This window comes from Cynocephalus volans, chromosome 4 (assembly GCF_027409185.1).
Source record: "Cynocephalus volans isolate mCynVol1 chromosome 4, mCynVol1.pri, whole genome shotgun sequence".
NCBI lineage: Eukaryota > Metazoa > Chordata > Mammalia > Dermoptera > Cynocephalidae > Cynocephalus > Cynocephalus volans.
In genome coordinates this window covers 101,217,148-101,236,990 of record NC_084463.1, presented here as the reverse complement: position 1 = coordinate 101,236,990, position 19,843 = coordinate 101,217,148, and the positions used below count along the sequence as shown (strand labels likewise).

General features: G+C 57.7%; 1 protein-coding gene across 1 annotated transcript in view; it reads left to right on the top strand.

Annotated features, from left to right (window-relative positions):
• Nucleotides 1–1,779: 1,779 nt before the first annotated feature.
• ARHGEF17 (Rho guanine nucleotide exchange factor 17) overlaps nt 1,780–19,843 on the top strand; it is a 56,396-nt gene continuing 38,332 nt past the window's right edge. Inside the window, exon 1 of the mRNA XM_063094081.1 lies at nt 1,780–4,968. Coding sequence (XP_062950151.1) covers nt 1,780–4,968 — 3,189 coding nt within the window. The remainder of the gene's footprint in view (nt 4,969–19,843) is intronic.

Below are 19,843 nucleotides of genomic sequence, written 5' to 3'. Positions count from 1 at the left end.
AGAAGGGGCAATAATATCACCCTCCAGGGGTGGTTCAAGGATTAAATAAAATAAATAAAATATTACCCATACATCACAGGCACTCCATAAATTTTCATTCATTCATTCATTCAGATGTAGGATCCTGCGTTTAGGCTGGACCCAGGAGAATGAATGGGATCTAACAGAGGCAGATGGCGGTAGGGAAGGTGATTTCACCCCAGTACCCAGAACCATGTGAGACTCGCCAGACTGAGGCAGAGACGGGAGGGGAGCTCAAGGGTTGGATCAGTGTGAAGCAGGAGAAACGACCTGCACCTTCCATGCCAGGAGGGTGGAGCAGCCGGAGGTAGGGAGTGTAGGTTTGGCAGTGGGAAGTCGAGGGCGTTCCCGTCCAAGCTCCTGTTGTGTGTGAAGCCGAAGGAGGGGCAGCGCACTCTGCGAAGGTTTGAAAAGACTAAGGGATCAGGAAACGACTGAAGGGAAGTGAGGTCTTCCTAACTCTCCTGTTCTTGGGATTGGGTGCTGCTTTTTCTGTCCAGGGTTCCGTGGGATGGGAGAATCAGGCCGGCAGAGGGCGCAAGAGCCGCGTACCCCAGAGAACAGAAGAAAGCGGGGGATGCGGCGTAGGGTGGAGCATCGAGGAGAGGGCCGCCTAGACGGCGGGGGCAGGTGGGGGGCGTGGCAGCTGAGAAAGGGAGGTAGGGGTGTGGTCACGAAGGGTGGGGCTTCTGGAGGGGCGTTGGGCAGGTTGGGTACAGGCAGGGCTGCACAGGCCGCAGGGAGGTGGGACAGGAGGGGTGTTTGGGAGCGTGAGGGGCGGCACGTGGGCGTGGTTATGGCAGGATCGGTTGCGCAGGGGTAAGGGGCGCAGCCTGAGCTGAGTGAGGGGCGGAGCAGGGAGCAGCTATCGCCCAAGTCGGTCTGCGGCGCCCAAGACTCCACCTGGCGCCAAGTACCACCTCTTTCCCGGTCAGGAGAGTTTCTGCGAGTACCTGAGTGTCGGTGTGTACCAGAGTTCGTGGGCCCGAGGTTACCATGTTGGAGCCTCTCGGGCAGGAGGTGCTTTCCGCGTGAAAGCGGCTGCACCGCGGTGGGTGCATCGCCCTTGCTGTGTTTCTGCGGAGCTGACCACGCTCAGAGCTTGCGTGCTTCTGAGTCCCTGGGGAGCAGCGTGGCCCGCTGGGCTCCCCAGGGACTTCTCCGGAGGGTCGCTTTGGTCTCCAAGTGTTCAAGCAGTCTTGTTTCTCCTTCGGCTCCTCCCCGATTCCCTCCCCCAACTCGGTTCCCAGACTTGCGCGCACCCGGAGCCCACCCCCTTTTTTGGGCGCGAGGCCCCGCCCCCCACCCCCTTTCCTCTGCCACAAAGTTTATTTGCAACAAAAGGGAGAGAGGAGTGAGCAGCCAAGGGGGAGGGAGCGGGAGCCGGAGCGGGAGCGGGAGGGGAGGCAGGCAGGCAGGCCGCCGGGAGGGCGGGCGCAGAGCCGAGGATCGGAGTGCTGGGATCCCAACCGGCCCAGCCGCGATGCCCCGGGTCGCTCGGGCCGAGGCGGGGGCCGGGCCTGGGGGTCGGCGCTGAGGCGGGAGGGGCCAACCGAGATGGAGCCGATGCCGCCCTCGGCCGCAGAAACTTGAGCCGCAGCAGATTAACTCTTTGCGCCCTCCTCCCAAACCCCCGAGCGCTGCGGGTGCAGGACCCAGGCCTTCGGACCGCGGCCACTGCGCTCTTCGGAGCGGGGGTGCAGGGGGGGTTGGCCGCGGCTCCCCGAGGCCAGCCCCCCCGAAGTGAGTGCTGCCACCATGGCTGACGGGGCGCCCCGGTCCCCTCTCTATCGCAGCGTTTCGTTTAAGCTGCTGGAGCGCTGGAGCGGCGGGCCCGGGCCGAGGGAGGAGGACACGGATACCCCCGGGTTGCGGCGCCGCGCCTCGTGCCGCCGGAGCACGGCCGTCCCGGGCCAGCCCTCCCGGCGCGTGTCCAAGCTGGCGTCGGGGCCCCCGGCCGCCCCCGCGCAGCCGCGCCCGCTCCGCAGCCTCTCGCCGTCCGTGCGCCAGCTCTCCCGGCGCTTCGACGCGCCGCGTCCGGACGACGACCACGCTGGGGCCCCGGACGGGGGCGTCTCCCCCGGAGCCACGGAAGAAGCGGCCGAGGGCGCCGCACGCGGGGCCTGGCCCAGCGTCACCGAGATGCGCAAGCTCTTCGGCGGCCCTGGCTCCAAGCGGCCCAGTGCCGACTCTGAGGCCCCGGGGACGTCCAACCCCGACGGTGCTGCGTGGGAGCCCTCGGCGCGGGAGTCCCGGCAGCCACCGACGCCACCTCCTCGGACATGCTTCCCTCTGGCGGGCCTGCGTTCGGCGCGGCCACTCTCAGGTCCGGGGACCGAGGGGAGGCGGCGGCGGCAGCAGCAGCAGCAACAGGAGCGGGCGCAGCGTCCGGCGGATGGTTTACATTCTTGGCATAGCTTCTCCCAACCGCAGGCCGGGGCTCGGGCCTCCTGCTCCTCCTCCTCCTCCGTCGCCTCCTCCTATCCTGTCCGCCGCAGCGGGGCTGCCAGCTCCAGCGAGGAGGAAGAGGAGGGCCAGCCGCCGCCGCCTGGGGCGCAGAGTCCGGCCTCCCACGGCGGCCACTCCTCGGGCAGTGACGAGGACCAGGACGGTGAGGGCAGCCACCACTGGGGACGCAGGCCAGAGATCAGGCCTGGGAGCTCCCTGTTGGATCAGGACTGTAGGCCAGCCAGTGATGGGTTAAATCTGGGCAGCATGGACTCAGCAGGGGGAGCCAGGAGCCCCGAGCCCCCAACATCTCCAAGAGCCCCTAGCGAGGAGGGACCCCGGGAGGGCAGTGCTGCTTCTCCGCCCTGCGTCCCAGGTCCCCAAGGACTGCGGCCTATGTCCGACACTGTGGGAGGAGCTTTCCGTGTGGCCAAGGTGAGCTTTCCTGCGTACCTGGCCAGCCCGGCAGGCTCCCGCGGTAGCAGCCGTTATTCCAGCACCGAGACTCTCAAGGACGACGACCCGTGGTCTAGCCGGAGTTCTGGGGGCTGGGGCGTGTATCGCTCCCCTAGTTTTGGAGCCGGGGAAGGGCTCCTCCTGAGGCCCCAGGCTCGAGCCCGTACCAAGGGACCTGTCAGCACCACCAGAACGTTGCGGGATGGAGGATTGGAGCTGGACAAGAACCGGCAGCGCAAGTCTTTGTCGAATCCGGATATCGCCTCAGAGACGCTGACGCTGCTCAGTTTCCTGTGCTCAGACCTTTCAGAGCTGAGGGTCCGTAGGCCTGGTGGGGGTCCTAGGGACCCTGGGAGCAGCCCCCTAGATGGCAGAGACTCACCATCTGCAGGTGGCCCAGTGGGGCAGCTCGGCCTCGTGCCGGCCCCAACCCCAGCATCACCTAGTACCCGCCCCACACTCAAGGACTTGACTGCCACCCTGCGGAGGGCGAAGTCCTTTACCTGCTCTGAGAAGCCCATAGCCCGCCGACTACCCTGCACCAGTGCCCTGAAGCCCAGTTCCTCTGAGCTCCTGCTGGCAGGCCCTGGTGCTGAGGAGGATCCACTGCCCTTGGTCGTCCAGGATCAGTATGTGCAGGAGGCCCGTCAGGTTTTTGAGAAGATCCAGCGCATGGGTGCCCAACAGGATGATGGAGGCGATGTCCCCCCTGGAAGCCCTGACTGGGCAGGGGATGTGACCCAAGGACAGCGGTCCCAGGAGGAGCTCTCAGGCCCTGAGTCCAGCCTGACGGATGAGGGCATTGGGGCAGACCCTGAGCCTCCTGTTGCAGCCTTTTGCAGCCTGGGTACCACAGGGGTGTGGCGACCCTTTTCCTCATCCTCTGCCCAGACGAACCACCACGGCCCTAGGACTGAGGACAGTCTGGGTGGATGGGCCCCTGAGACCCCTCCCACACCAGGTGCTCTCCGCCGGCGACGCAAAGTCCCACCTTCAGGCCCTGGTGGGACTGAACTGAGCAATGGGGAGGCAGGTGAGGCCTACCGGTCCCTGAGTGACCCAATTCCACAGCGCCACCGGAATGCCACCCCTGAGGAGCCTTCTGGGTTCTCCGTGGACAGCAACCTTTTAGGCTCACTGAACCCCAAGACAGGACTTCCATCAACCCCTCCTGTGGATGAGGGCTTGACCAGCGGCCACAGCGATTGGTCTGTGGGCAGTGAAGAGAACAAGGGATACCAGGAGGTTATTCAGAGCATTGTTCAGGGGCCTGGTGCCTTGGGGCGTGTAGTGGATGATAGGATTGCTGGCAAAGCCCCCAAGAAGAAATCTCTGAGTGACCCCAGCCGCCGTGGGGAGATGGCAGGGCCTGGATTCGAGGGCCCTGGAGGGGAGCCCATTTGCGAGGTCGAGCCCATGCTGCCTCCTTCCAGCAGTGAGCCCATCCTTGCAGAGAAGCGGGCAGAGCCAGAAGAGCCTGGTCCTGCCAGGGGCCGGGCACAGTCTGAGAGGGCCCTTCCTGAGGCCCTGCCCACCTTCTCCACTGCCCATCGTGACTTGCACCTTGACCCCAAGCTGGCTGATGTGCTGTCTCCACGGCTCATCCGCCGAGGCTCCAAGAAGCGCCCAGCCAGGAGCAGTCACCAGGAGCTTCGGAGAGAAGAAGGCAATCAGGACCAGACTGGCAACCTGTCTGGGGCCCGGCCCTCTTCTAAACACGTTCGCCATGCCAGTGTGCCCGCCACCTTCACTCCTATTGTGGTGCCTGAGCCACGGACTTCCTTTGGCCCTCCTGTGGCTGTGCCAGAGCTCATGGGCTTCCCTGCCCGAGCCCACCCCACACGGCAGGCACCATCGCTCGAGGATGTCACCAAGCAATACATGTTGACCCTCCGCTCAGGCGAAGGCCCTGCCCCAGTGCCTGTGGACATGCCCTGCTTGACTCCAGTTGTACCGCCCTCTGCAGAGGCCAAGCCCCTGGAGGCAGCCCGGGCTCCAGATGAGCCTGCGCCAGCCAGCAAGTGTTATAGCAAGCCACAGGTGGTGAGTCCTTTGTGGGGGGTCTTCAGGGTGGGGCCAAAGGAGGGCTGTGGCCAATAACTTCACCAGGAACCTTTTGGGTGTGCTCATTGGGCAGTGCCCAGGTCCAAGGGAGCTTATCTGGTATTGGAAGTGCCCAGGCAGTTTTAGAGTGTTAATGACACAGGGCTCCTGTCTACTCAGGCCCTTTAGAGGCTTCAGGCTTCTGCTGGTGCTCATGTCAAAGGTTCCTGTCTGCTCCAGGGTGTTCTGGGTGATAGTTACAAAGGTTTCTTATGTAGTCCTTTGGATGTTTCTCAGAGACTGGTTTTCCAGATTCCCATGAGGTTCTTTGTTGTAAATACACAGGAGGTTTGAGGATGATGGCACCCAGCACAGGCTCAGTCCTTTCTCTGAGCCTTGCTGCCCTATTGGCCAGACGCCTTGTAGGATGTTTGGGCTCAGGGACCCCACAGTTAGCATGGGTTTGCCCTTCCTCGTGGCTTTCCTGTGGCAGGTCAGAATGTACGTCTGTCCCTGTACCTGGGAGAATTAGGGAAGTACAGGTGTTCTTTATGGAGTAGGGGAGGGGGCTCAGGATTCTAACCCCAGCCCTGTCCTTGCTGTGTGACACTGGCTTTCTCTGTGACTTAGCCTCGCCATCTGTAAAATCAGGGGGGTGGAAGGTGGTGCTTGTGTTTCTATCCAGCTGGTACTGTGGAGATTTGGGAGAGTCTGGGTTTGACTTGGGGCACTCTCGGGGCCTGAGTTCTGCCAGAGCCTCTTCTGCATAGAAGAGCTTCTAGATGGGGGCTTCTAGGGGAGGGTGGCAGCAAGGAGGGGACTGCTGAGGCTGAGCAGCCAGGGCATCCACAGGCAGTGTTGCCCCTTTGGGTCAGGCTGGGGGTCCTTGCCCCCCATCCCGCCTGCTTACGTCTTCTCCCCCCTACCACCTTCCTGGTGACTCTGAGATGTTCCCCACCTCTGCCAGACTCTGGGCCTAGGGAGCTCACTGTCCCTAAGGCCTTCACTTCCACTTCTGGCTTCAACCATCCCTAGAGTTTTGGCTTTGGGTTCTGAGGGATCTAGGCAGTTTATGGGCTGGCATCCTGGTTGGAAGCTAGATTCTAGGCTCTGGGTTCTGGGTTGAGATCAGGGGTGGCCTGGGGCTATTTCCAGTGTGGCCTGCACTCCCACTTTTTTTTTCTGACTGTGTGAGAAGCCTGGAAATCCTAAACCCTGTACTAATTTGGTCACTCCCCGTTCCCAACGCTCTCACGGCCCCTCCGAACTCTCTTTCTCTTTGTTTCTCTTCCCTTGTCTATCTTTGCCCCTGGTCCTGGCTCTGGTGTTTCTCATGGAGTCTGCAGAGAGAGCCAGCAGGCAGGGAGTGGGGAGAGGGGGGATTTTGGACCTGTCCTTCCTTCTGAGACCCTGTTAGGGGAGCTCAGGTGCCCCTGAACTCTAGTTTGCTAGTTCTGTCTTTGGAAGAGGATAAGGGGCACAGCAGGGGCAGCTCCTGCCAGGAGTCCTCTCTCCAGCTTCCTTTCCCATGTAATTATCTCCTCTGGGAGCCTGGAAGGCTCAACTGGAAGGTGGGGGGTGAACCAAGAGACTCAGGGAGACTGGCGGGGGTCGGGGGGGTGCTCCTAAGAGGAGGCACTGAGACACAGAGAGGAGGTGGGAGTTTTTGCAGAATTGACTCCTGCTCCCACCTCCCTTCACATTCTGCCCCCTTCACTCCCCTGGGGGGCTGTAAGTTGGGACAGATCTGCTGTAACACAGGCTTCTCCCTGCCCTGAACAAAGGCTTTCTCTGGCCTCCAAGCCTTTGCCCACTCCAGTCCTCTCACTTTTCCAGGCCTAGCTTGATGTTCCCTCTTCTCCCTTAGGGGAGAAAACTGGTGAGTCTATAATTAGAAGAGCAGTGCCAGTTCCCTGTGTGGCCTAGGATCTGTCACATCCCTGCTCTGTGCATCACTTTCCCCTTCTGTAAAATGGGGGTAAGGGTCTCTACCTGGCAGGCTCCTGTATGGTGAGTAGGTGGTGTGATCATACCCACCCTGGGGCAGGAGAGAGGGAAAACACAGGCTCCGCTGCCCCAGCTGCCTCTCAGTGACCAGGCTCGGCCTCTCCTCCCTGCCCCCTACTGGTTTCTGAGCACAGGGCTGGGTATCAAGGCCTCAGTGTAACCTGGTGGGCTTGGATAGGCTCAGAGGAGATTCACCATCCCCTAATTCCCCACCCTCTCATAAAGCCTCCCATCTGCTAGCCCAAGTCCCTCCTGCTGTCCCTTTCCTTCTGGCTCCAGGAAGATGGGGAGCAGCTGTCCACCCCCTCCTGCTGGCCTCCATTGGGGAGACAATGTTTTCTTGTTTCGGGCCTGGGGCTCTAGTCACACTCCCTGGGCCATGGGTGGAGATGGCGTGGTGTGGGCTCCAGAGTAAGAAGGAAAGAGAGGAACTGGCACACTCTGCCTATGGGGCAGAAACCAGTGTGAAACCAGCCAGGGCCTGACAGGGGGAGCCCTGGGGGCTGCAGGGATCGCCGACCTGACCCCAGGCTTTGGGGAGTCACTCATACTCAAGTCATTCCCAGCCCAGAGCCCATTTTCACCCCGTGTGGTGTTGCCCCCATTGCTGGGAGGCAAGAGGCCTGGGTCCCAGCCCCAGCTCAGCCAATGATTCACTCTGACACCCGGACAGAATCCACTTTGGGCCTCAGTTTTCCCATCTGTACAGTGGGAGGTAAGGCTGTCTGGTCTTTGAGGCTCTGTAGGAAAGACTCAGCCTACAGGGTGGTCAAGGGAATGGGAGGAGTGAGAGGTATGGCTGGAGGGGAGAGAGAAGCAGCCTCTGCAATAGCTGTAAGAATCTGAGTTCATAAGGGATGAGGGGCAGCTCATGGGTTGTTTATTCTATGAACACCTGCTTGCGTGTGTGCTCACAGGTGAGGAGGCTGAGCTGTCTGGGCCTCCTTGACCCATCCCTCAAACACCCCTTGTTACTTCCATATAGGCCCACAATAACCTGGCTGACCAGCGACTCTTCACGCCAGGGCTTCCCCAACCCTAGTCTTAAAGTGCAGAGTCTTGGGGGTCCAACCTTCTGCTCTTAGATACCATCACCCCTTTGACAGGTCCGACAACTTTAGCCCAGAAACAGGAAGTGACTTGTCTCAGAATCATAGACGGATGAAGTCACAGAGCTTTAGCATATTGGAGTAGCAGTAGCAATGGCTAACAATTAAGTGCCTACTGTATTGCAGACACTGTTTCACTCTTCGAATGTGAAAGCTGTAGCTGTCTTACAGTGTGGACTTAGATTGCAGACTTAGATTCATCCCGAATCCTAGCATATCAGTGTCTTAGAGCTGAAGGGCTGAAGGGCCCAAGGCCCTGCTTCTCAGTGGGATTGGTCTGCCATTTGAGTAGGGAGGATGAGTTGGGGGACAGTTGGGGCCATCACCTGCACATTCCCAATAGCCTGAAAACTTTCAGAGTGGTTATGTAATTCACCAGTGCCTGGGGGTTGGGGTGGGAAGAACTCTGAGAGCCGCAAAGAGAGGATGCTAGGTCTGAGGCCAGCAGAGCCAGGCCCAAGCACAGCACCCAGCCTCATTCTCCCCCCGCTCCCTGCCAGCCCCTGCCCTGCTGATGAAGGCTGGGCTCCAGCTCTTCCAGTCACCTTTCTTCTGTCTCCCCTTGGCAGGGAACCTGCGGAGGTGGGGGTTCTCTCCTTCCCCTCCTTGGCTCTTTGCTGTGATTCTTCCATGGAAACTGGTTCTGAGCGGAGGGGGTGAGGCAATTAGGACATTTGGAATTCTGAGCAGTACCAAATATCTATAATTAAATGTCTTGTCACCCAGCAGGAGGAGGGTGGGATGGGGGAGGACGGGCAGAAGGGCTGTCCCTTTCTTCTGTTTATTCCCTGTCCTGTCCCCCCACCCCCAAACACACAGACACTCCTTCCTAAGGACCCTGGGCTGGGGAATGCTGTCCAGGAATGGGTCTACCCCAGCAGGAGATGGATGGACCAGAGTTGAGTCTGACATTTTCCAGCTCCATGTTTCTGGGACCAGCTGGGTTTGGGAGGCTGCTGCTAATCCTGTCCCCAGCCCCCTCTTCCAGTGTAGGGACTTGCCCCTCCTGCTTCCCGCCCTCCCATCTGTGATCTCTCAGGCTACACATGTCATCCTGCAGTGGGGCGGAGGCACCCTCAGGCTGCCTGGGAGCTGAGACACTCAGAGAATTTAGAATCTGGAAGCAGACTGAAAGGGCCTTGGGATGTTGAGGGACTAGCCTGGGGACTCCTGGCTTCCCGGAGGCTCTGCCTGACCTTGTCCTTGAAAACCAGAAGAGAGGGAGAGGTTCTAGGAGGAGGGCTCAGCTTGAGAAGAGGCTAGGAGGTGGGAAAGGGCATGGCAGGTGTGCACAATAAGAGCTGGTTTCAGAGGCTTGGCTGGCCCTCGATAGGGCAACGCATCCATTCGTTTTTCAAATAGTAACTGAGCACCTAGGCATGTCAGGCACTCTTCTAGGCCTGGGGACACAGCAGCAAACAAAATAAAGGCCTGCCCTCATGGAGCTTCCAGACTAGTCAGGGGACAGTCTATAAATGGAGATGTTGTTTATATGTCAGGCACTGGGGAGAAAAAGCAGGATAAGGGAGTAGAGAGTGACAAGGTGGGGAGGTCTGTTTTAGATGGAGAGGTCTGGAAAGACCTGTCTGAGGAAGTGATGGTTGAGCAGAGGCCTGGAGGAAGTGAGGTCAGGTGGCCGTCTGCAGGGAAGAGCATTCTGGGCAAAAAGGATCAGCGAGTGTGAAGGCCCTGAGGTGTTTGAGAAACAGTCAGGAGGACTGTATGGATGGAGCAGGGAAGTAGGAGATCAGAGGTCAGAGAGGTAAGGGAAGGTTGAGGTGGGTTAGGGAACTGAGATGGGGCAGGCACTGCTGGAAGGTTCTGAGTAGAACAATGACCTGATCTGACTTGGGAGTTCACAGGTCTGCTTTGGCTGCTCTGTGGGGGCAGATTGCAGGGGCCAGGGTGGGAGCATTGAGTCCAGTCAGGAGGCCACTGGAATAATCTGGGCAAGATGTGATGTGGCTTGGGCCGGCGCAAAGATGGTGGGGTGGTGGTTTCTACTGCAGCCCAGAGGGCTTTGCAAGGGCCTAGACCCCAGCATTCAAGGTGCACACAAAGCTCCTGTGGCTGGGCAGTGTGCCATGGGTCACTGAGGGTGGGAGGGGAGATTGACAAAGCCCCCAGCGTGGACCGAAGCTGTGGGCTGTATTGGCCACCCCCTGCAGACCTATATCGGCTTTGCTCAGAGGCTAGGAGGGTGGAGCGCAGTGGGGCAGGAGTCAGTGCCATATCCCACCATGACACCCATCCAGCTCCAGCTTGCATGTCTCCTGGGACAGGGACCTTGTGCCACCCAAGGCAGCCGTGTCCCTCCCATCTGATCCTCCAGCTAGGTGGGCATGCTGTGGCTCCAATATTTGGATAAAGAAGTAGGCCAAGAGCTGACAGAGGTTTGCCCAAGAAGACCCCATGGCTCTAGAATGGGATTTGGCCTCAGGTGTCCTGACTCCCAGGCCATATGTTGACCACACAGAGTTCCCACTGAGCAGAGTTGGCGGGATCGTGGTGGCAGGGTGGGGGAAGAGGGAGCCCATGTTTCCCAGAAAGGCTCGCAGCCCTGGCGTACTTATTGGGAAATGTGCCCAGGCAGCCTGGCGCCTTGTGGCAGGCCCTGAAATGGGGGCCCCAGGTCTCCTGGGAAGCAGGGGCCTATTGGAGCTGATGCCACCCCATGGGAGTTGACCCCCCCCATGCCTTCCTCCACTTCTCAGCCCCCAGAGCCTCTGGGGCATTCCAGGGGTGGACAGAGGCAGAGGAAAACTGCCAGGCTGCTGGGCTTTGAGCAGGGAGTGAGCCCTAGCCCATGACATGCAGGGCCGAGCCCCCGGAGGGGCTTCCAGGACTCCGTCCTCCAGTAGCTATGGGGTTCACCAGGGATAGTCTGGTGTAGCACTAGGAGTCAGGAGACGTGGGTCTTAGCTTAGTCTCCCCATTTTCCTGCTGTGAGTCCTTAAATATGTCTCTTCCCCTTTCAGAGCCACAGATTCTGCCATGCTCTTGAGCACCAGGATAAAACCTCCTCCTAGGGCTGTTGGGAAAGGTGACATCTGTCCTGAGTAGGATCTCATCTTGTAGACTGAAGTACTGGCAGTGGGGGACTAACAGCCCCGTTAGGCCGCTGTGGAGACAGGCTTAGAGTGGTGCGGGACTCAAACCCAGGGCTGCTCCCCAGGTCTCTTCCCCACCCCTGCCACTGGTTGCTGCAGTAGCTCCCCCTCCAGACACTTGCACACGCAGGTTCTTTCTTCACGCTTGTGACAGGCTTGGCACTCAGTCTGGGACCTGTTCCCAACAGTGGTGCTGTTGCTCCTGGGACATTAAAACTCCCTCTGGTTTATTTCTCGTGGGGCTCCGGAAAGTCACTGGGCTCTAAGACCCTCCCTGGGTAGGGAGAGGATGAGAGGGAAGTACAGAGAGCCTCTGAGGTGGGAAGGGCCTGAGCTTATTCCAGAGGGCTAGGCTGGCAGATGGATGGTATATTAGCTTCCTATTGCTACTATAGCAAATGACTACACATTTAGTGGCTTAAAACAACACAGATTTCTTATTTTACTGGAGGTCAGAAGTCTGAAATGGGTTTCACTGAGCTACAGTTAAGGTGCTAACAGGGCGGCATTCCTTCTGGAGGTTTAGGGGATAGTCAGTTTCCTTGCCTTTCCCAGCTACTGGTGGCTGCCGGCACTCCTTGGTTTGTGGCTTCTTCCTACATCTTTAGAGCCAGCAGCACAGCATCTTTACATCTCTCTCGCACTCTGAACCTCTTGCCTCCCTCTTTAACGGATTACACTGGGCCCGCCTGGATAATCCAGGACAGTCTTCCCATCTCAAAATCCTTAATTACATCTATAAAGCCCCTTTTGCCATGTAAGGTGACATAGTCACAGGTCCTGGGGATTAGGACATGGACATCTTTGGGGGGGGCATTATTCTGCCTACCACGCAGGTGGGTGAGGGACCAGGCTATTGGCTTCTGAGGTCCAGAGCCCCAAGTTGGTGCTGGTCCCAGGGTAGACCCGTGAACTCAGGCCCACTGCATTTATCCTGCCTTTATTTCTTCCCATATTCCTTGCCATTCATTCATTCATTATCATTGAGCCTCAATGGGCAGTGGGGACACACAGGGAAAGCCTGGACACCATCCCTGCTTGCCAGAAGCTTTCAACAAGGGTCCTAGCCCCCTGAGGTGGATGAGGTCCAGAGGGCAGCTGTGCCCAGGCCTGGTGGGGTAGGGACAGAAGTGGGTTCCTTGGGGATGGGCCTGGTTGTCAGGGGTGGCTGGCCCTAGTCTTGCTGACTATAAGTTGGGATGAAGCAGCTCCCAAGAAGGGCAGTTGGCAGGAGAGTTTAGAGCCAGGGCAAGCAGGGAAGGGGGGGGCCTAGGGAAAGGGCAGGAGTCACGTCTCTGCCAGGCTGTCCCAGCCCAGGGCAGAGATGGGACCTTGGGGCAGGTGGAAAGGAGCTCCCTATCTCCATGTGCCCAGAGCTCCATGTTGGGGATTGGTGACCCTGGTGCCGTCTGACCGGAGGACTTGTCAGATCCCTTCATGCCTGGAGTCTGAGGGGCTTCCAGGATGGCGGCATGTGGAGGGTAAAGAGTACTGTCCAGGATGCCTTCTCCCCCTAGACTGACTTTGGGACCCAGGGCAAGTACTTACCTACTCCCCTGAGTCTGTAAAATGAGGGCAGTATCCCCTCACTCTACAAAGGATTATTGTTAGGATTAAATGAAATAATACCAAAGGCTTAGCACATAGTAAGTGCTCAAGAAATGTTTTTTCCTCCCCTCTTGACTGAGAGGCTTAGATGTTAGGATTCTAAGATTCTCAGCTTCTCGGCCCCTCTTTGCAACATGAGGCAGAGGACAAAGCTCTAGGCAGGAGGGTGGGTTGAGGCCCTGGCTACACCTGGGTAGGGTCAGTGGCTCTGCAGCCTGGGCCTTTGGAGGTAGGAGGCAGGAAAGTGACCAGGCAGTAGGGTGAGCCAGGTGTCCACTGTCCTTGCTCCTCTCTGAAGCTTCCCCTCTATTTTTGTTGCCACCAGCCCCAACCTGGGACATGTCTGGCGTAGTTCAGCCCAGGTTGGGAGGCAGAGCAAAGCCAGAGCCCTCTCTGGGCCAAAGCCCCAGACCTGTTGGAACTGGCCCATGAAGTGGGGTTCAGTCCCTCTGCCTCCCGTTCTAGGCTCGAAATGGGGAGTCTGAGAGTCTGTGTGCCTGGTGGGCTTTGGGGCCACACTGATAAGGATTAAAATCTTCACTGTGACTCTGACTCCCTCTCTGGGTGATATTTAACAATGAACCTCAGCTCTGAGCCTCAGTTTCTTGCTCTGTAAAATGGGGACACAAAAGCGTTGTTATGAGGGTCAAAGAGTCAATGCTTGTGCAGCCCTCAGTCCAGGACCCTAGGTCTAGTCAGCACTCAGAAATGTGGCCACTTAGTGTGTGTTTTTGAGATTGTCACTCAGAGTTCTAGAATCCTGTGGTTTCAAGATGAAGGGTTCTGAGCTCTTTTCCAAGAGTCCAGGCCGCTTAGCTTGAGTTTGTTCATGATTTTGAGATTGTGACTTCTTGGTTCTGATATCCTTGGTCCTGAGATTCTGGGGTCAGGAGAGGCGAGCAGGTCCTGGGTAGTAGGAAGGCAGTGAAGGGCTCTGATGGAGGGGGTCAGGCGAGGGAGCAAGTGCAGGGTTGGCGTCTGTTTCCTGTTTATTGGTTCCCAGGGGGTGAGCAGGACCTGCTCCCGCTCAGCTCTGTGGAACAGGAGGGAGGGAGGGCCAGGCTCCTGGCTGCCAGCCAGCCCCACAGCCAGGCCTCTTGGGACTGCCGAGACCCCACTCCTCCACCCCATGGACAAACATTCAGTCCTTTCCCAGGACAGGGCTCTGGAGGTTAAGGAGCAGATGTGGAAGGAAAGGGGTGGAAAATGGGAAGGGACTCCCTCCCCCCAATAAAAGTCCTGCTGACTCCATATTTCCTGGCTGCCTGTACCACTGAGTTCTGACTCCCGGTTTCTCGCCTTCCCCCTCTGTCTCTCCTTGTCTCCCTGGGGTGGGACCTCGTGAGATGTCCAACTTCTTGGCAGGCTGGGAGGGCAGGAGGAAGAGAAGGAAGTCCAGGGCCTTGAATGCCGGGATGGTCTACCTGGAAAGACCCTTAGAAACCAGCTATGTCTTCTAACCATCCCTCACCCCTGAATTATTCACATGGGGAAACTGAGGCCCAGCGAAGTGAATGGTCTTGTCCAAGGCCGGGCAGTAGTGGACCAGCCCCAGAAATCTTCCCACGCACCTCACCATTCTCCAGCCCTGATCTGCACCGCTGGGTGTCAGGGGCCACCAAAGTACTTGAGAGGGGAGGTGACATGGTTCACCTGGCATTTTAGGGAACTGGTCTGAGCCAGAGCAGGAAAGGGAAGCCTCTGTATATGTTTAAGGCCAAGAGGGCAGGGAGATCTGGCTTTGACTAGAGCACATGGGGAGAGCACGATGTGAACGGGAGCCAGGTTAAAGAACTTGAGTGCCAAATTAAACAGCCTGGGCAGTGGGGAGCCATGGAAGATTAGGAGCAGAGGAGGAGCACGCCAGCTCTGCACATTAGAAAGCATCCTCTGGTTGTGGGTGATAGTGGAACTAGAGGGAGCAAGGAAGTGAGAAGCCTGAGCTCAGAGGAGCAGATGATGTGGAGATAGAGAGCAGAGGACTGACTGCGGAGATAATGTGGGGGTAAAATCTGTGGACTTGAATTTAGGCTCAGTGGCCCTATCAGGAACTAGGGTGAGGGAGTGGGACCCACATCCCTTATTTTAGTAAAAGAATGTGACAGTGGGACAGGGTGCAGGTCTGAGTCACCCCCCTGCCTCTGAGCAGAACTTTTGTCTGCATTCTGAAGGGGTGAGGGGGCTCTGAGTCAGTTCAGGTCCCTGCCTCTGTGCCCAGTATGCCTCCTGTCTAACTTCAGTTCCCCTGCCCCAGTGGAAGTGCCCTGCCTCTCAAGGGGGTAACCAGGGGACAGCAGAGCTCCAGGCTACACCCCCAATCTGGCCCCTCTGAGAGAGGCCTGGTGTAGGGAGTATATGGGAGAGGGAAGAAACAGACCTGTGCTGCCTTGCTGGTGTTGACCAAGGCAAGTCATTCTGCCTCAGTTTCCCCACCTGTGAAGGGGGAGTCCCAGATGTGGCAGAGCCCAGTAGAGCTCCAAATACATAGGCTCTTAGGAGCTGGGGGTAAAGTGACTGACTGGTGGGTAGACAGGCAGGCAGCCTTCTTAGCAGAGCTCACAGTGGGTCTTGTAGTCAGACAAAGAACCTTTGTGATATTGGTACCATAGACCCCTGAGACCAGGGCTGTTCTGTGGCCTTGCAGCCCCAGAGGCCTTCCTGGAGTGTGTAGGGCAGGGGCTGTAGGCAGAGGAGTAGCTCCAGTTTGGGGCCTGATCTAGACCTCAGTTTCCCCATCACATGCATAAGTACCCTTCCAGCTCCTTGCTGCTCCTGCGCCCTCCTCTCCTCTTCTGCCAGGACCAGCCGCTTCCAGGCTTCGCCCCAAGGCCAGTGGGGGCGTTGCCTGGGGCGGGTGAGGAATTTCCGAGGGAATGGCTAAATTCAGCCCCAGCTAAAAATAGTCCAGGGCCTGGCCCCAAGGCTGGAGGAGGAGGAGGAGAAGAGCGGCCAAGCCTCTATTCCTGCCCGCCCCACCTCATCACCTGGGCCCAGGGCCTTGGGGCTAGAGGGCTCTGTCCTCCTGGGGATCTACTTTCTTCTGCTCACTCTCTGCAGGCCTTTCTCTCACTGGGGGCTCTTTGCTTTCCTCTCTCCTCCCCTCCTTGGTCCTTCACCCTGCTTTCCTCCCCGGGTCTTGCTCCTTCTGTCTGTGTCTTGTCTCTTCTGACCCTCCGTATCTCCCTGTCTCCCTCGAGAGCCAGATCGAAGCCCCTGGCCAGGAACAGGCCTTCAGAAGAGGCCCCTCGGCTTCCCAGCCCAGGTGTCAGGAACCACCCCCACCCCAGGACACACAGCTATTTCAACTCCCCTCTACTTCGTGGGCGACAGACCTCAAAGGCTATGGGCTCTGGAACTGTGGGTGGGTGTCGCCAGTTCACCCTGTGACCTAATGCTTGGTTCTGGTCAGGTGGCCCCACCTTTGCCAAGCTCTCCTGTTCCTGCTCAATACAATTTATTAAATACATAATGTGGGGGAGGCGGGAAGAGGAGAACTGAGCCCTGCCCTGGGGGGGTTCCCAGGCTTCTCTGAGCTCCCCCCACCACCCATACTCCGCCCTATATTGGCTCTGCCCTGGGAACTAGGCAGGTGGAAGTTGGGCAAAGGGTACTGTCCTGAGTGAGTACCAATTGGGGATGGGGAGGGAAACAGACACTGAGGCCCAGAGAGAGTGAAGTGCTTAGCTCTGATTGCAGAGCCCAGGAGGAGAGAGGTAATATTCGAACACAGGCTACCTTCACGCCAAGGCTTGGGGAATCAACCTTGTGTAATGCAGAGATCATTACAGTGGAAAGTCTTTGGAGGCCTAGTCCAGAGTACCTGGGTGGATATGGTCAGAGGGAGCGTCACAAGTAATGGTGGCACAGCTGATAAAGCTCTTCCTGCGGGCTAGGCACTGGCCTAGTCACTGTACCTGTATTAACTCACTTAATCCTCACCACAACCCTGTGGGCAGGTACTGTTATCCCATTTTACAGATGAGGAACCTGAGGTACAGCACTGGGAAGTAGCTTGCTCAGGTTAGGAATTCAAACCCAGATGGTCTGGCTCCTGGCTTCCAGCGATCGCCTGGGTGGGGATTGGTACCATCACCAAGGTGGGCACAGGAGGGAAGGGTGGATTTTGCTTTGGGCATAGTGGGTCCACTGGATTCACAGTCCGCAGTCCTACCCCTGGAACTAGCGCATAGTAGTTCCTCAGTAAATATTAGTGATGGCTCAATTGGGTTGGAGGAGCCCTCGGGGAGTGAGAGGAAGTGACAGGCAGGCAGAAGGAATGAGTGTTTCCTCCCTTCACGGGCCCAGGGTCCCTTTTCTTGGTGCTGGAGAGAGGCTGCGGTGGGCGCTGGGCTCTGCTGGTAGAGAGCTCTGACCTGGGAGGTTGGGAGGGTGCTGAGATGGGCCATGGGCTGGGAAGGAGGAGTGGGAGGAGGACACCAGGCAGTGCTGGCGCAGTCCTGCTGCAGTATCTGGAAAGCAGATCTCTTGGGCCATGGCCGGCGTGACTCAAATGGAGACAAAAAAACCTTCCATATTTGGACAAAGAGCCCAGAGAGGCCCAGACCCACAGCCAATTCTAGCCGACTCCCCCACCCCTGGCCTCCTGCCCTGTCTCTCTCTGGGCCCCCAGCCCTGAGCCCTGTCCCACTAGTTTTGCTCTTGGGTTCAGGCAGCACTGTGGCCCCCTCCTCTCACTCAGCAGGTTGCCTTTTGTGTGGCCAGGCCTGGGCTGTGGGTACTAGGGAAGAAAGGCCCAGTGTTGGGCCCTGTGCTTGGGTTATAAATGCAGAGAGGAGCCTGGCAGAGCCTGCAGGCTGGAGGAGAGATGCACCAAAACCACCAATTCCCACACTGGGGGAGAAGTTCACAGTAGGCCTCCCCCCATCCCAACATGGGCAAAGCTGGTATAGGTATGTGCACACACCACACACCACACACACACACTCTCTCTCTCTCTCTCTCTCTCTCTCTCTCCTTTTTAATCCCCAGATTTCTAAACCCATCTGTAGAGTTATCAGAAGTGGGTCCCCAGCCTGAGAATCCCCCGACATTCTCTGGAGCAAGCTTTGATAACAGCAAAGTTGGAGTAGGTAGGGACACCCAAATGTCAGCAAATAATGTAAACAGGCATTCTCCTGGAGAGATGTGAACAGAGCAATTTGTCCCTGCACTGAAACCCTGAGTGCCACCAAGGGGCAGAGCTGGCAGTGGATACCAGACCTGGTGCATGGGGAAAGGGCCTCAGTCACTTCTTGCCTGGGAGCACGACCTCACTGCCATGGGGAAAGCCCAGCAATTTGACTGAGAACCGAGATGCTCATTATCACTGGCGGGTTAATGGAGCACTGACTGCACAGCTGCTCCTAACTTTTCTAATTAGCCCTAAGTAATTAGCTCTGGAATAAGCTCTCGGTGGTGGGTCTTGGAACCCAGGGTAACCTTTAAAACTGAATTCCACCATGGTCCACTGGTGCCTGTGTGTATAGGATTAGCACGGGGGCTGCTGGATGAAGGAGAAGGGGTTCCTGCCCTGGGGAGCCCACTGAGAACTGGGGGTCAGAGGAGGCCAAGGACAGCGAGGGCAGGAGAGGCTAACTTGGGGCAGTGGCTAGAAGCTTAAAGGACCAACGGGCCTTCAGAGACAAATGGGCCAGGGCCCTTCAGGCAGATGAAACTACGAAGGCAGAGGCCTGTGATGGAGAAGCCTGGTATGTCTGAGGTACCATGAAAGCTCACTGGTTCTGGAGAGGTCAGCAGGCCCTGGAGAGTCTTGAAGGCCAGGCCCGAATATCTGGACTTGATCCTAGGGCAGTAATTTCCAAGCTTTTAAAAATAGCAGAACCCTTTCTCCTAGAGGAATCTTGATGCAGAACTATAAAACAGGTCAATATCATTGATTTAAGTGAAGGTTGAGGGTGTGTCTGTCCCTTGACCACATCTCCCCACCCCCATGTACTTCCATGGAGCCCCCCAGGACTTGCTCAAAAAATCCCTGTCTTGGGCAGAGGGAAGCCCTAATGGAGGGTTTAGAGCAGGACACACCTCTCCCTTCAGCCTCTCTGCAGGCTCAGAAGTTCAACCAGCCAGGCTCCCTGGGCAGGGAAAACTGCTGGGGTCAGGTCTCCAGAAGGAGGCAGGCTGATGGGGCATCCCACCTGTCCTTAGGGCTCCTATGAGTAGACAGTGCCCCAACATGGGGCCTCTTGAGCTGGGCTGGGTCCCACTTGCTCAGGAGGACAACCTCTTGGAGTGGTGGGAACACCCTGTCTGCCCACTGCTGCCACCTGGAAAGATACAGGCCCTCTGAGGGAGGTAAGAGCTGGCAGCCAGCCATGCTCCCAGAACACGCACCGTCACAGCCCAGCTAGGTCACACTGACCAGGGACAGGTTGTGGCACATTCTGTAGAGGACCAGGAATCTTCCTGGCCTCCTGACCTCCTCTAGGGTGAGGTGATTTTGGTTAGAATCAGGAAGGACTTCCCCAGAGTTTAGAGTGAGGAAAATGAAGAGTGTGACCAAGTGTCTTTGGAAGAAAGCCTGGGCGCTAAGGCTGGCAGGTCCAAGGCCCTTCAGGACCTGGGCTTTGCCCACCTCAGGCACCAGCCTGCCTGGCCCACCATGCAGCTAGGTTCTCACCTCTATGACTGCTAAAAACAAAGGATGAGCAGGAAATGGTCAAACATAAAAATAGGGAGGGTGCACCTGGCAGAGAGACGAGCATGTGCAAAGACCTAGGGTGTAAGAGAGTGACAGGTTGAAGGAACTACTGTGGCTAGGACATGATGCAGCCAGAGCATGATATGGGTGGGGAAATTTGATGCTGGTGGGTCAGTAAGGGTCAGGTCACTGATGGTGTCAGGGGTCAGCCTAAGTGCTTGGACTTGATCCTGCACCCAGATGGATTGGTGTAATGAGTGGAACAGACTGGAGCCAGATGGCTTAGGTTCAAATCCCACTCTTCTTCTTAGCTGTGTGACCATGAATGAGTACTCAACCCCTCATGGCTCAGTTTATGCACCTATAAAATGAGGATGGTGGTG